The 17501-nt window shown below is 38.2% G+C and overlaps 1 protein-coding gene across 1 annotated transcript in view; it reads right to left on the reverse strand.

Moving 5' to 3' along the window:
- Positions 1-11450: 11450 nt before the first annotated feature.
- Positions 11451-17501, reverse strand: part of SYT1 (synaptotagmin 1) — a 474588-nt gene continuing 468537 nt past the window's right edge. Inside the window, exons 7-8 of the mRNA XM_044679181.1 lie at positions 17027-17160; positions 11451-11657 (exon numbers count right to left, since the gene is read on the reverse strand). Of these exons, the coding sequence (XP_044535116.1) occupies positions 11451-11657; positions 17027-17160 (341 nt within the window). The remainder of the gene's footprint in view (positions 11658-17026; positions 17161-17501) is intronic.

Raw genomic sequence — 17501 nt, forward strand, 5'->3', positions numbered from 1 at the left:
GGTGGACAGCTTTCTTTGTCATGGGTCCCTTGTAGTTGTCTTGGATCCTTGCATTGCTGATGATACTTAAGTCATTCGCAGTTGATCATTGTACATTATTAATATTACTGTGTACTGTGCTCAGGTTCTGCTCACTTCACTTTGCATTACTTCATTCATATACATTTCCCCAAGGTTTTTTGTGATTGTCCTAGTTGGCATTTCTTATGGCACAGTAATAATCCATTAGAATCATACATTCCAGCTTATTCAGTCATTTCTCAATCATCCCTTCAGTTTCCTTGTCTTAGCCACCACAAAAAGGACTGCCTAATTTTGGATTTGAATTCAGATCTTCTTGACTTCTTTTTATTTTATTATTTTTTTTTAATTTAAAACCCTTACCTTCTGTCTTGGAGTCAGTACTGTGTATTGGTTCTAAGGCAGAAGAGTGGTAAGGGTAGGTAATGGGGGTCAAGTGACTTGCCCAGGGTCACACATCTGGGAAGTGTCTGAGGCCAGATTTCTTCTTGACTTCTTGACAATGCTTTATCAAATGTATCTGGTAACTTTTTTTGGTCTGTTATTAGTTTTTGAATACTCCTTGGGTCAGGTCACTTCTATTTCCTGGACCTTTGTGTCCTTATCTGTAAAATGATCAGATTTGACTTGATGATTTCTAGCCTTCCAACTCTAAACTTGCATCTACAATCTGTATTTTGGGGGTACACTAAAGCACTTAAAACACATCACCTAAGGATTTTATTGACAAAAAGAAATGCCGCTTTTTCAGCACATTGAACTTCCCTTTTAAAAAAATGACTCTGTACAGCATGTTGGCAATAAAGTCACGCTTAATGTGATTTTTAAGGACAAGAAGCCAAGCAAAGCTAAGAGTCTGATTGCGTTTTAAAGTAATGAACATCTGGAATCTGTGTGGATTCAGAGATGCTGCAATTTAGAAGTCGAGATGGCTAATACCAAGATATAAACAAATAAGAAAATAGACTTGTACAGTAATAAGAAAATATAATGCCCCAGTTCCCAGCCTGAATAAATGATAAGCAATTAGTTGACTTTCTGAGAATTCTGATGTGAAGGGAGCCTGAGAAATGCAGCCCCGTTAGTGCTAACTGGAGTTGTCAGTTGGGAAGAATGTTTTGCTTGACAGTTGATTAGGGGTTAAATGAACTGAGTAAAATTGGTAATTTTTGCTGCTTTTCCATTTATTGTAACAGCAATTATCTGCATTTTTTCTTACTGTCAGTTCAAAAGCCGAGGTTTAAACAATTATCTATGTAAGAAAAACTGATTTGGAATGTCAAAAGGGCAATTGGGACGTGAAGCTTAGGGTTCTTTGAAAGATTAGAATCCTATCTCAAAATCTGCTAACGCAATGATAAATCTTGAAAGATGTCTTTAAAATGTCTGAGATCAGAGTGGTGTAACATTTTCCGGAAAGAATGATTTTACATCCATGAATGTCTAGTCTTTTGTTTAATTATTCAGCAGAACATTATAAATAGCTCCTATTCACTCAGTTGGGGGAGAGCACAGTAATAAGAGCCAAATTTATGGGTTAAATTCCCATTCCAAACCGCTTAGCTTTGGCCATGGATTGTACCTTTATCCCAACCAACTGATTTGCCAAATCAATTCCAGTGGTCTCAAGTAGAACTGGCCAGAGAAAACGGATGGCTCAGTGCAAATCCATCATTGCTGCTGGGGGAAAAATATAACTGCAAGTGGGAAAGTAGCATAGTAGATAGTGACCTTGTAGGTCTGCATGGAAATTTTTGGATTTTGGATTTAAGGAAGGAGATTTCTATATCAGCATTTCTACATCAGCACCTCAAGCACTGATAATGAGTGACCATGAACAAATCAGTTAGTTCAACTCAATTCATTTGAGTTTAATTCAATGCCAAAAGCTTTACTATGTGTATATTATTATATATCACCACATGATTAATATTTATTGTGTCTACTATATGCCAGGCAATGCTCTAAGTTCTTGGGATACAAATAACAAAAAGGAAGACAGTCCCTGCCCTCAAGAAGCTTACAGTACAACGTAGGGAGACTATATACAAAAAGAAGCTAGAAAGGGTGCCAAAGAGTGCCAAAGAGGACCTGGTGAGGGGGAACCAATTGACAACTGAAAAGATGGCTGCCATTTTGAGCCTTCTATAAAAGAAGCAATGGGAGGAATTCTTCACAACTTCCAGCCATCCAAACAGTATCAGAAGCAATGACAATCTTGATGAGGTGGGAGTCATAAAGCTGGAACAGTTTTCAGGATGGGACATGATGCTGATATTGATGATGGTGGTGGAGACGAAACAAAGCAGAGCAGCTGGTGGCAACTAAGTATTTTATAACATATGTATTATTAGCTTTACCATGGACACAGTTTTGTATTCAGCATTGAGACGAGAGAGAGAGAAAAAAAAGAAAAAGAAGGAAAGAGAGAAAAAGTGAGAAAGAGAAAGAAAAAGATAGAAAGAAAAAAGAAAGGAAGAAAAAAAGAAAGAAAGAAAAAGAATCTGACTGACATCATATTTTACTTGGGATATGTGAGGAAGGAAGGGGTCAAGGGAAAGGTTGGACAAAGCTCCCTAGGAAGGTGACTGTTATTAAAACTGTAAAGTAATTTTGAAGCCAGATTGGGCAAAGTCTTGGATACTATGCATAGAAGGGAACCAAAGGAAGTACAGAAAGGGATGTAAATGAGGAGAGCAATGCCATCATTACCTTGTTAACAGTGGTAGACAGAACAGTGATTTGGCCTTGGAATCAGGAAGAACTGTATTGATACCTTGCCTCTGATACATGCTAGATGGATGACTTTGATTAAGTCAATTAGCCTCTTAGTCTTATAGGCAACTCTTAAAAAAACACAAAAATCATTGCCTTCTGTTTTAGTATCAGTTCTAAAGGTTCTAAGGTAAGGATTACCTTAGGCAATTGGAGTTTAAGTGACTTGCCCAGGGTCACAAAGCTAGGAAGTGTTTGAGCCTAGATTTCAACCCAAGTCTTTCTGATTCCAGTTCTGGCATTCTGTCCACTGTTACCCAGATGCCCCCTGCAGAAAACTTTTTTAGGACTGTGAGGGGCAAATATATGTTAACCTTCTATTTATTGGTAGAGGGAGTTTTCTCATCTGGGAGTTCCCAACACCAATAAAAACGAGGGGATCTCTGTATTTCAATCTCTCTCTCTCTCTCTCTCTCTCTCTCTCTCTCTCTCTTTTCTCTGTCAGTCTATAGATATCCCTGTCCCAATATATATGTTGTATAGTACATATATTACGTATATTATATATGATAAACTACATAAATAAGTTCGTATTTTCCTATACAATCCTCTTTGTCACCCTTCATATACTTTAGGTATTTCTTGAAGTGTGTGTTTGTTAGTTGCAAAGTTCTTAAAAAGAAAAGGTAGACTAGGAGGTTCATCCATTATTGTAGAAGCATTGGGGAACTCTTGTAGATTTTTGAGCAGGGAAATGACATTGTGGTGTGACTTTCCTATTGGAATGATCATGTTGGCAGCTGTTTGAACACTAGCATAGAGAAGGAAGAAGTAGAAGTAGAAAGACCAATTAGGAGGAGAGTATAATTGGTCAGGTGAGAGGTGAAGTGGGACTTGAAATAGAGTGATGTGGGAATGTAAAAAAGGGGACAGATGGAAGAGATGTGAAGACAAAGAATCTATAAGCCTTAGCAATTGATTGGATATGAAAGGTGAAGGAAAATTCCAAAATGATTCCTGGATTTTAAATCTGAGTGACTGGAGGATGAGATGGAGATACCCTGAATAGAAATAGCACAATTTAGAAGCGACATGGGCTTAGGGGAGAAGATAATGAATTTTGTTTTGGATGTATTGAGTTTGAGTTGTTAGATGTACATTAAAGTAGAGATGTCCAACAGTTGGTCTGAAATGTGGAACTGGAATTTGAGAGAGACGGGGGCAGATAAACAGATTTCTGCATTATTTACAGGAGATAATTGAATCCATGAATGTTTTAGAGCATCAGCAAGGGGAAGTATGCAGAAAGAATAGAGGCCCTTGTGGAACACCCCTGCTTAGTGATCCCCTACTAATAAGGTAGTAATGGAAGTGCTCTCCTTATTTGCATTCCCATCTGTCCTTTTTCTGTAGTAGTGGTTGTTCTTTTCTGGGCATGGCATTTAAGGCTTTCTACAGCATGATTCCAATTTTCCAGGTTTATTTCATATTTTTCAGCCCTTTCCAGCCCTTCTGCATCATAGTCAAACTAGACCATTAGCTGGGTCCTGACTTGATCTTTCCATCTACCATTTTCCATCTCTCTCTCTCTCTCTCTTAACCCAAATCATTCTCTCCCCATTTCCTTCCCACCATGGCTGGAATAGAATCTTTTCTCCCCCGTGCTTTTCAGATTTATTGTGTGATAAATGATAATGTAGCTCGGAAGCTTGAGATGGAGACATCAGACAGAGAAGAGGAGAACTAAGTGAGAGCAAATGAGTCCAAAGAGAACAGAGTAATCTAGATGGAAGTTTATTCCATTTTCTCAATAGATCATGAATAGGACAAATGAGTAGAATATTCTGATGGGGTCAGCTTTGGCAGAGTGAGCACTGAATATTTTGGTAAAAGAAAGCTGTCTCCACATATTGCCCTCCCTACTACTCAAGGTCCGCAGGGTCATATACCAAGCTAGTGAAGAGGATAGTAGGAGAAACCATCTGGACCAGGGCAGGCTTTGGGTACATACAGCAGGAAGAACACTGGAGTTAGATTTGGGTTCAAATATTGCCTCTGATGCTTAATACCTATCTGATATCAGGAAACTCATTTAATCTCCCTGGACACTTGTTTATTCAACTGTCATGGGTCCGAGATCCCTTCTACCTCTAAATTTGTGAACTATAACCCTAAGAAAGATGAGGTTTAATTTTGGGGCAGAGAGAATTGCCCAGGGTCATATAGTGAGGAAGTTCACACGGTAACATTTGAACCCAAGTCTTCCTGATTCCAGGACTGATGCTCTATCCATTGTACTATCTGGTTGCTGCCCTCTGAGAATAGGTCACTGAAAAGGCATAGGCCAGAACTGGTAGGAGTGTCTTTTCCAAAGAATTCCCCAGAACCAATGGAATCACAAATCCAGTTTCTATCCCCTATCAAGGCATACCACTAGAGCTGAGAGGGACCCCAGTGACCATGCAGCCACTAACCCTCACATTTTACAGAAAAGGGAGAATTTGAACCTAGATCCTATGGCTGTAGAATTAGGACTTTTTTTTTTTCACTGAGACATTAGGTAATAGAGTGAAATAATCATTGGGCTTTGAGTCAGGAAGACCCGAGTTCAAACCCAGCCTCCGACACTTCCTAGCTATGTGTCCTTGTCACAACTTCTGTATGTCTAGAAGTCAGCTAAATGGGGATGTGGATAGAGTGCTGGGACTGCAGTCCGGAAGACTTGAGTTCAAATCTGGCTTTAGACACAACTGTGAGACTCTAGGCACTTGCTTAGGGTTACTCATGTTGTAATTGGAAGAGAAAGGATTGAACTAAAATCCTGTGACTCTAAATGCAGCAATCTTTCCCACGTGCCACATGTTTCCCCATTTGTGATAATTTTTTTTAAAGCCCATACCTTCTATCTTAGGATTAATACTGTGTGTTGGTTCAAAGGCAGAAGAATGATAAGAGCTGAGCAATGGTGGTTAAGTGACTTTCCTAGGGTCACATAGCTAGGAAGTGTCTGGGGCCAGATTTAAAACCAGGACCTCCTCTCTCTAGACCTGGCTCTCAATCCACAGAGCCACCCAGCTGCCCCAATTATTGCATTTTAAGATCTCAGATTTCAAGTTTGAGGTAAAAGGAATTTTAACCCAAGGGAAGAAGGACCAGGCAGATATTATACCTCCATTTGACTGCTTCAGTCTGACAGTTTACTGGGGGTGCTAACAATCCAAGGTAGGTCTGAGTTGGCAAGAAGATGGATAGTTTTAAAGAAGCAAGTACTGAATAGCCCAATGATAATAGCCAATTCAATCCTTTGTTAGCTTTAGAAGGAACCAAGCAAGCTTCTTTATTGAGAGAAGTATCTTCAGGCAACAGAGTATTTTAGAGAAGTGAGCATGCGGCTGTTTGTGAATAAAGATTGTGTAGGGGATTTTCTTGATTTTCTTTTATAAAAGGGCTGTGTCGGAAACCAGCTAATTGGGTTTGGATAAAGAGATGGTAGAACCAATAAGTAAATTTATTGTTTTTGTTCAGTTGGGTCTGACTTCATGACCCCATTTGGGAGGTTCTCTTGGCAAAGATACTGCAGTGGTTTGCCATTTCTTTCTCCAGCTCATTTTACAGAGAAGGAAACTGAGGCCAACAGGATTAAGTGACTTTCCCAGGACGATACAGCTAGTAAGTGTCTGAGGCCAGTTTTGAACTCATAAAGTCTGACTCTAATCCTAGCAGTTTTTCCCCTGGGCTACCTAGGTGTAAGTGCAGCTAAAGGTAAATAGAGCATTTCAAAATCACTGCAGCTAGTGGGAAAAGAAGCAAAATAATCACACAGGTCCCAAACATCATCAGAAATTTGTATGATGTTTTCCCTGATGGTTTCAGTGGTTCATCTTCCATCAGTCCTACCCTTTGTGCTTTGGAAGTGTCTCTATTCTTTGTATTTTTAGTTTTCTGGTTCTCACTTTACCTTGCTCCCTTGTTCCAAAATCAGTTTTTCACTGTCTTCCTTTCCAATTTTGGGTGTGGCCTTTGTTAGTCACTGAGCATCAGTGGACTTTTATCTTGGTAGATGTGCAATAAAGATGCTGAGGGGAGAACAGCAGCAACCACATTCTGAATTCCTAAATCAGAGGTCAAAAACTGTGGGCATAAATAAAATAAGGACGTGATTTTGCTTTGTGTGTGTGTATTTGCGAGGTGCCCCCAACATCCCCAATATGAATGCTAATGTAAGGAAACATGGAAGAAACATTGTATTAAAAAAATCAAACTTCCTAACAATGAAAGCTGTTGGGTCCTTCGAGATTGTCAAGCAGAGGAAAGTGCTTGTTAAGTATGTTGCAGAGAGAATTATTGATGAGCTATTAATTGATCTAGATAGCCTTCTAAGGTCTCTTCTCACACTCAGATTCTGTGCTTATAAGGCGAGGCAGGAAATTGTGACCCTGCCTTTAGTGAATGACTTCCTGCCACACACCTTGATTATGTTGGTTGTTGATGTTCAGTTGTGTCCTACTCTTCATGACTCCATTTGGGGTTTTCTTGGCGAAGGTATTGGAGTGGTTTGTCATTTCCTTCTCTACCTCACATTACAGATGAAGAAACTGAGGCAAGTAAAGTTAAGCAACTTGCCCAGGGTCACCCAGCTAATAAGTATCTGAGACCAGATTTGAATTCAGGAAGATGAGTCTGACACCAGACCCAGAATTCTATTCCCAGTGCTACTTAGCTGCCCTCTGAATACGTATATAGTTGCAAACCTATTTGGGAAAAAATATATTGATTGTAGTCCCAATGTGTGTTAGGTATTTTTTCTTTGAAGCCAATTGGTAAGGAAACATTTTAAAAATTGTTTTTGTCCATTTATTTAAAGAAAACAAAACCTAAATCATTTAAAAGCCAAAAGGTAGCCAGTTTTAATTATAGTAATTTATTTTTGAAAACAGTTTTACAAAGACTTGCATTGCTTTTCCTTTGCCTTCGTGGTAAATGTCATTTTGTCAAATGATTTCTCATTGTATGGTATGACCATTTGCCCTCTCCCTGGCTTGTCCAATAATTTTAACTTAGTTATTACTTCCTGTTTAGTGATGGGTGCCATGAAACCTCATTAGGAGACTGTTAAAAACGGATTAGGTCCACAGGTGATGGAACCTATAAAAAATAGAAATTCTCATACTTTAATCTTCATCAAAGAAAAGCAAATCTGTAGTCAGGTATTTCCTCCAAAATAATCTCTCTACACACCGTGGCTTTGGATCGTTCTTCACCTCATTCCTCATCCTTTAACTCTACTCAGTGGGAAACAACGTTTTATCATTCCTCCTGAAAATGGTGATGGAATTAAAAAAAATTCTCATTTTCAATCCCATTCTGGGCTAAAAGATATGCGTATGTGACTCAGACAGCTACTGAGAGAGGACCCTGGAAGACATAATTTGGGCACACAAGAAAGCCTGAAGGTGGGCCAAATGAATTGCCCATAAACACAACAGAGAAACACATGTTGAGAACGACATTGCCTGGGAAAGTGAGGAATGAGGGCCAAGTCCTCATCAGGCTTTGTTTTCCCCTCAGTCACTCCATATTCATAGGCATGAAACAAAAGCTGGCATTCAGCTACAAGCTTTTATTCAGTTCCCCACTGCTTCCACTGGGACCCCAAGGTAAATAGGCCATTTACTCCATTTACTTTGGAAAAGAGGTAGAGACACTCCTGTGTGTGGCTCAAGGTGGGCGGAAGAAGAAAAGAACGGAAGAAAGACTGCGACATCAACAGGAAATAAAACATTTTTATTGAATATCTGTGTAATAGGTCAAGTCATTGGTAACAACAATCAGAAAACTACTGTGGGATTCACTACACAAAGAGAAACAAAATTTTAACCACCTCGTCAAAAAATGAAGGTAAAATACAGCTAAAGTTGTCGGCTCGCGGGCCACGGGCCGTTATGGCAGGATAGAATACCCCAACATTTCTACGAGATACAGAGAAAACCCACATATAGGAACACTCAAGCAGGCAGTAAATATACACAAAAGGCAACTAGGATCTCTCTACAGCATCGGATTTCTAATACTTTACACAGCTTTGTCAGAAAGGTACATGGGGCTTATCTGAGGATGGATGGTCATCTTGGTCACAAAGCAGGTTCAGTCACTGTCATGGGCATGATGGCAAAGAGTACCAACCACTTCTACTACGGCAACTGTGTGTCTGGCAGTGTTGGAAGAGAATACGTTAAGAGTACTTAACCGATAGAGAATGTGTATTTATCTGGCAGCTTGAACCTGCTTGTTTCTGTGTTCTGCTCTATGAACAACTCAAAGCTGGATAGGATGGAATTAAATCTCTGTGTTATGCACAAACATCAATCTAAAAGTCAATCTAGTCCCTCTCTTTGGTAGGGTTTGGTCCCTTAAAATCGATGAAAAGAAGTCCTGTTTGATTTTGTTTTTCTCTTACACATAGAGGCATTTATTCTCCTAGGATGCCTCTTCTGTGGGAAACAAAGGAAAAGGAAATATGGCTTAGGGACGATAAAGTCAGGAGAGAGAATCGTCCCCTCTCCCTCCCCAATCTGCGTTTTTCATTCTATGATTGTCCCGGTTCCAAAGAGTTTGGTGGCTTTTAACCTGGACTGGGCTGAATAACCAAAGGACTCATTTCATCCTTTATCAAGAAAGACTAAAGAAAGGACCTCCATTCATTGGGAGATAGCTGGGAATGCCTGAAGCCTACGGTCTGGCAGCCCTAGCTGATTTTCCTTGGAGTTAGTGAGGAACACGACATGCTGGTATGAAGACAGGTGTCATTAATTTGGAACACAAGGCCAAGGTTAGATGCTTTTGATTTGTCCGAAAATGAACTTTCACTTCAGAGAACTGTCGCTATCTGTGACCTAGTCAACCCAGAATTTGGTCTCGGGAAAGAGAAAGTCTGAAGTGATGCGGAAAAAAGAGTCAATGCGGAATGAGATGGTAGATTGCCCTTGGAGAAGGAAGGCAATGACCTACCAGGGAGGGTGGGCAAAGGTATGAGATATTGCACAGTGTTCAACAATATGCTGTGTGGTCCACCCATTCTGTCCAATGTGTAGCTCTTCAGTTCTGGATTGGTCCACTCGTAACTAGAACTGTTGGTGCTACGCGGGCCTCCGGCAGTGCAGTATAGAAGGGAATGGCAGTATTATAACAATATCACTACGGGATAAATTGATTGCTATCCACTGAGAAAACTAGGTTTCTAAGCACACACGGCAGTCACAGTGATACACAGAGCAGTCTTTTAAGACTCTTATGGAATGACGAATAGCTTCATAATAGTGCCATTACTACATAATAACATTGAAAACATTTAAAAATTCCTCCTGAAACGAGCATCTAATATACTAAGAGATTGCTTCTGTTTTCTAGAACTTGTTCTTTGTTTAGTTTCATCTTTTTTTTTAAAGGACAAATTAAAACTCATTTCAGTAAAAAGAGCATATAAAAAGATCACTAGCTGTTTGTTTTGGCTTTATCGAAGTGCATTCAGAACTATGGCTAAATTTTGTCTTTTTTTTTTTTTTCTTGATGGGATTACAATACTGTTGACCACAAAGTCATTTCGTGTAATAAGCACAGATTTCTGTGTTTAAAAATATTCTGCATTCCTTCTAATGTGGTTTCATATAATAAAATATTTTGTTATAAAGTCTAATGTGCAAACCCATTAAGAGTTCATCCCGAATGGGAAATCTCCAACAGAATTCCCAGGATGCACATTTTATATAAAGGTGAGAATGGAGAGCATCTTCTTGGATGGTCAGGAGGCATTTCACGGATGCTGACTTCTCCCCCCTCCCCAGCTTTCCCCCTTCCCCACCCCCCCTCCCCACAACGAACATACATGTACACACACTCCCCAAACACCGTCGTCATGTTATTTACTCTAGGTGCAAGAATATGAAATCATTTCTCCCACTCAACTGCTTCTTCAGCTGGCAAATGGAAAGCCAGGATTTCAGCTTTTTAAGGTATATACAGACAAATGCTCTACTCTATTGGCTTGTGGCTACGCTTCCTTGAGGTCAGCTGTGGAGCTGCTCAGATCATGCTAAGTTGCCTGTGAAAGAATTCTACAAAATAGGATCTACCCCCTCCGAGTGTGCAATGTAAGTATATCCAGTGATTTGAATGGTTCAGTTGAAAGCTCAGATTTAAGTTGTCCTTTAAGAAGATATCACTGTAACTGTACTAGTGCCTTACGAGTTGGAATTTTTGCTGGAATGCAGACGATACAATATTTAACCCTAATATATATTATCAGCTCTCCTATATCTCAGTCAATTTACATAATTTAAAATAGAACATCTTATTAAAAACATCTAGATATACACAGATTAGGAAACTCGTACGACATACAAATACACAAACTAGAAATAAATTGTCAGCATACTGGTATATACAACAGTGTGATACGATAAATAATTTCCGTCATGCTCTATCTACACATCATATTGCTTAAAAGAAGAGTAGATTTGGGGGGCAGTAAGGGGGTGAAGGTCTTAGGGGGCTCTCTACATTTAAAGTTGTGCAAATTAAAAGAGGATCTGAAGGACCACTGATTTAGGTTAGGAATGCATGGCTGGAAATGAAAGGACCCATATTACTGAGGTATTTACAGATACTGGCTAAAGAGCACTAGGTGGGCAAATGCAGAAAGGCTTCTTTTGTTCCCTTTATTTCTTGACGGCGAGCATGGCATCCACCTCCTCCTCCACCTGTAAGGTGTGCCACTGTGCAATGGGTCGCCTGGGGTTGGCCAGCATGTCTGACCAATGTCGCAGTTCCGCGCCGGTGCTGTTGTAGCCCACAAAGACCTTGCCGATGGCATCGTTCTTGCCAATCTTGTCATAGTCCAAAACAGTTACCACAACTTGCACTTTCTAAAAAGGGTGAGAAGAAAAAATGAACAGGGAGTTCACAAGGGGACGGGGACCAAACTTTTCCCGACATTCAAAGGGGTTGAAATCAGGCAAGATGAAGATAAAATGGTCAATGGCTGGGAATGAGGACTCCAAAAATTCCTACTTTGACCTATTCAGAATCTTTGTGCCTTGCTATCCATCCACGGTTGTTCCCTTTAGATCTTCTGGACCTTTCTCTCTGCCTTGTGGATGAACTTTCTTTTATATTTTGTCTCCCTCAGTTAGAGCATGTGATCCTTTTTTATTTTATTTTAAAAAATCCTTTCAATACTAAGTTTTGGTTCCAAGGCAAAACAGTAGTAAGGGCTAGGCAAATGGGGTTAAGTGACTTCCCCAGGGTCACACAGCTTTTGTCTGAGGCCAGATTTGAACCCAGACTCTACCATGTCTGGGCTTGGCTCTCTATCCACTGAGCCACCTACCTGCCCTTTGGGCTACATTAAAAAATGCTCTAACATAATTTTGTTTTTAAAATATTTTTCCATGGTTACATGATTCATGTTCTCTCCCTCCCCTCTCCCTACCTCCCCTGCCCTCCTGGAGCTGACAAGCAATTCCACTGGGCTTTACATGTATTTAAAAAATGCTTTTGTTGCCTGCCCCTCCCCTTCAACAGAATCTTTCTGGCTACATTTTTCAAAGCAATTCTTCTCATTACAATCTAAGTCAAAGGGAAATATCCTTTATTTCCACAAAAGCTAACATGAAATCTCTATGTTTTTCATTATAGAGAGGGGTGCTTGTTGACTCTATGAAGGGAGATGCTTTTCTAGGAGTGCTCAAGATAAGACCTTCTAGTTTTAGAAGATGCAACTCATCCCGGAAAACATTTCCGACATGCCCTGCACTCTCTGATGGTCTTAGCGACTCAAGAGAGGGGAACCTCTACTATGCAAAATAGTCCTTTATCCTGCAGAAAATAAGAGAAGAATATAAAGGCAGCCACCCCTAGAGAAGGACTCTATCTATGCAAAGGGGAGAACTATGTTTAATGGATTAGACATCTCTCTGTCTTGACAAAATGTTATCTTTTCCACAGCCTTTTCCTAGAAACAACATATGTTTTGTTTTTAATGTGTTTCCGTTCCAACATATTTGCTTTGCCCGCTATTGATGGCTTAAAAAAAAAAGAATTTATATTAAGTTTAGTGTAGAATTGCAGCCCCAAGGAGAAGCTATACCGTAGTCTTTTTTAATCTCAGTGCTTGGTTTTTTATTATTTTGTTTTGTGGAATTTTTAAAAAAATGCCAGAAGGTGTTAGTTATCATAGGAATAAGGTCTTAGTCAGAATCCCCAAGTGCACAAATAATCTGCAGTGCAAAAGAAATTGGTGGAGGCACCAGGGATTCTGGGGGACTGGCCAAAAGGGGCTAAAGCAGCTCTTCAGCTGAGGTTCCTGACTCAGGTTTGGCTGTGATGAGGGTAGGTGTCCTTGCTATCTGAAACTGTAGCCTTTATGGGACCAGAAGCGGAAAGTACATGGCAGCCATAGGGATAGCTGGGCTGGACTGAACTAGCAACTAGGAGGGTAAAAGGTACTACAGGTGAACGGATGAGTCACGTTACCAACCCGTCTTTTTTCCTGAGAAATCAAAAGGCTAGAAATGGTCATCATGGAGTATCAGCATACCCATTATACAGAATAATATAAGATATAATATACAGAACACATAACGAGGCTAAAAATTATTACAAGTAAAACATTTACATTATCATATATGAAATATCATGAAGCTAATAATATAAATATGTAATATATAAAATATAAAGTTAATAATTATAAAGAAAATATAGGCTATGTAAAACAATATCATAAGGCTAATAGTTTATCGATTTATAACATATAAGATAATAATGCTAATAATTATTAGAGATAAGTACCAATGTATAAAATAATATAATCATGCTAATAATTATTATAAATCTGTAACTATGCAAAATAATGTAATAATGCAAACAATTATTAGAGGTATGTAACACTATATAAAATAATATAATAATGGTAATAATTATTAGAAATATGTACCAACATATAAAATAATATAATAATGGTAATAATTATTAGATGCAAAAATATATAAAATAATATAGTAATGCTAATAATTATTAGAGATATGTAACAATATGTAAAATAATAATGATAATAATTATTAGTGATATGTAACAATATAATAATGCTAATAATTATTAGAGATATGTTATAATACATGAAATAATATAATAATGCTAATAATTATTAGATACATTATATTAGATATAAATAATAATTATTAGTGACACATAACAATATATAAATGATATAATATTAATAATCATTAGAGATATGTAACAATATGTAAAATAATGTAATAATGCAAACAATTATTAGAGATATGTAATAATATATAAAATAATGTAGTAATGCTAATCATTATTAGAAATATGTACCAATATATAAAATAATGTAATAATGTTAATAATTATTAGTGATATGTAACAATATATAAAATAATACAGTAATGCTAATAGTTATTAGAGATATGTAACAATATGTAAAATAATAATGCTAATAATTATTAGTGATAAGTAACATTATATAAAATAATATAATAATACTAACAATTATTAGAGACATGTAACAATATATAAAACAATATAATAATGCTAATAATTATTAGAGATACATTACAATATATAAATAATAATGATAACTATTAGTGATATATAACAATGTATAAAATAATATAACAATGCTAATAATTAGTATAAATTTATTATACATTCATCACATATAATGTATAAGTTAACATAATAAATCAAATAACTATAAATGAATAATATAATATATAAATATAATAAAGCTAATAATTATAAATGTATAACATATAATATATAAAATAATACTTTAAAGTTAAAATTATAAATATACAACATATGACAAAATAATATAATAAAGATAAAATTATGAATGATATATAATATAATAAGGACAATAATTATATAAAATAAAGTGAACATTAACATGGCACTTACTGGGTGCTAAGTGCTTTATGATTATTATCTTATTTCATCCATCTAACAACCCTAGAAGGTAAGTGCTATCACTATCTCCATTTTATAGAGAAAGAAACTGAGGCAAATGGAAGTCTGGATTTGGACTCAGTTCTTAATGACTCCAGGTCCAGGTCTCTATCCTTTGCACCACCTTCTAGGTTAAAGTAGGTTTTAAACCTCAATAATCAATAACATGATTTAATTTATTCTTCCCATTTTTTGGACTCTGTCACTATGCCTCAGCTGCTTTTTCACTCTGGAACATCCTTCCACTGGCAAAGCCCCCTTGTCCCATTGTCGAGTTCCTCTTGAAGCCTCCATTTTGAGGAACGGTCCAGGTTAGACGTTCTTCGCCCCCCTCTCTGCTCTGCTTCTCTCTCACTCTGGACTCCACCCTGCTGCCTTTATTGCAAGCATGCATGCCCCAGTCTTTCAACTGTTTCATGTGTTATGTGTGGTCTTCCCTCATCAGAATGTCAGCTTCTTGAGGTCAGCGACTATCTTCTTTCTTATTTAGATCTGTAGTACTTAGTGCACTGACTCATTTGCTCTTCAATTGTGACCCATTTGGGGCTTTCTTGGCAAAGATACTAGAGTAATTTGCCATTTCCTTCACCAGCTCATTTTACAGATGAGGAAACTGAGGCAAACAGGATTAAAAGATTTGCCCAGGATTACACAGATACTAAGTGACTGAGGATAGATTCGAATTTAGGAAGGTGAATCTTATTGACTGACCTTGGGGCCACATAATCTAACCTAGAAATAATTATGGCGGGGGGTAATCAAGGATATGGGCCTATTTGCTTCTGGTTCTGTTCTGTAGAAGTTTTCTTGGCCCCTCCAGAAGAATAAAACATTCTGAAAGGAATAAAGGTGTGATCTGCCCATAAGGCACTGTGTCTAAGAAAATCAGCCTTTATGGCTCAGAGGATGATAGAGAATTTATAAAATTTATAAATATATATATATATATATATATATAATATAGAGAATTTATAAAAAAAACAGCCACTCTCCAGCTTTGTCAGCTCCCCTTCATTTCAGGAACAGCCCTTCTTGTTCATGGTCTAATTATTTTGGCATTGAAGGGATCGCCAATATCAATTATTTCATTAAAATAGAGGAATAATGTTGCTCTAAGTACCACCATTCGCCTCTGGTACCCACAGTGAAGCAGCAGGAGAAGGCTTCTATCCCTAGTGAGCTGTCAGAAGCTGGAATTTGCATTCTATCATTACAAAGCATGGAATTTCAAGCACAAAAAGGCCTCTAGTCAGATCACAAACGATCATGGTGGCTGAAACTTCTTATTCTAAAGGTCTCTAGACAGGGAATCCTTCTCCCGCCTGGTGCTAAAAGGTAAGCAGAGGCTGGCTTTGAGGTAAATACATCCTTTCCCAATCAGCCCCAAAGAGGCTCAATTCTAAGCAATCATCATTTATTCCCTCTTGTGCCCCTTAATAATTTTTAATACTAATTAAAGATGAAAGATACTGCATAGTTGGGAAACAAGCAATAATGGCAAATTCCTCTTAAATTTTATTTGGAGCCTGATAAGGACTGGGGAGGGAATGAAATATTTCATTCGATATAAAGAAAGAGACAAAAATACATTCTTCTATTAGGACTCTAACTTTTCCTATCTATCAGCATTATTGGCAGGTTCCTTTTGCTAATTCTTTTTTTTTTTTTTTAACTTTTAATGGAGGGCAGCTGGGTGGCTCAGTGGATTGAAAGCCAAGCCTAGAGATGGTATATTCTGGGTTCAAATTTGATTTCAGACAGTTCTGAACTGTGTGACCATGGGCAAGACACTTAGACCCCCCAATGCCCAATTCTTACTGCCATTCTTTCTTGGAACCAATACACAATATTGATTCTAAGAGGAAAGATAAGTGTTAAAAAAAAATCCAACCCAACCCAGCAGCTAGTGCCTTGGAACTAATCATTAGAATGAGGAAAGGTTGTTGCTGCTGGGTTGGGTTGGGTTTTTTTTAAATCCTCATCTTTCATCTTAGAATCAATATTGTCACTCATATTTGATCCTTTTTCTCCCAAGTGCTGAGGCGGGCAGAGGAGAGGAAGTGGGGGAGATGCTGAGGTCTGACAGATTAATGGGCCCTCCTTAAGTGCAGGGCTTAGACATCTCCTAAGCTTCATGGGAGAGGAATGGAAACACAGGTGCTACTGGAGGCACAGCTCCTTACCACTTAATGACACCTATGTTGGATGTTTCGGGGGTCTGAAGGAGCAAGTCTCAAAGGGAAAGAGTGATCGTATTTGACGTTACCTGGATTTGCTCGAAGGGGACTTCAAAGCTGAAAGACTCATTATAGTAGGGATTCAGAGTATTCTTCTTAATCGTGGTCTTTTTCTTCTTTAATCTCTTGCCATTCTGCATCAGGTGAATCTTCACATAAGGGTCTGAGGAAAGCAAATGGAAAAGCGACTTAGAAAGTCAGAGACACATTATCCTGATCTCAGAGAACCTTGGAAGGGAGACAGGTACTTCTCTGCAGAAAAAAACTCTATAATGCATTTAAAAAAATTCTTGCTTTTTTCTGTCTTAGAGTCAATACTGTGAACTGCCTCCAAGGCAGAAGAGTGGTAAGGGACTATACAACTGGGGTGAAGTGATCTGCCCAGAGTCACACAGCTAGGAAGTATATGTCTGAGGCCAGATTTGAAATCAGGACCCCTGGGTCTCTAGCCACCAAGCCACCTAGCTGGCCCCTATAATGATTTTTTAACTGAATGAGAGGAAG

The sequence above is a fragment of the Gracilinanus agilis genome, chromosome 5 (assembly GCF_016433145.1).
Source record: "Gracilinanus agilis isolate LMUSP501 chromosome 5, AgileGrace, whole genome shotgun sequence".
NCBI classification, from domain to species: domain Eukaryota; kingdom Metazoa; phylum Chordata; class Mammalia; order Didelphimorphia; family Didelphidae; genus Gracilinanus; species Gracilinanus agilis.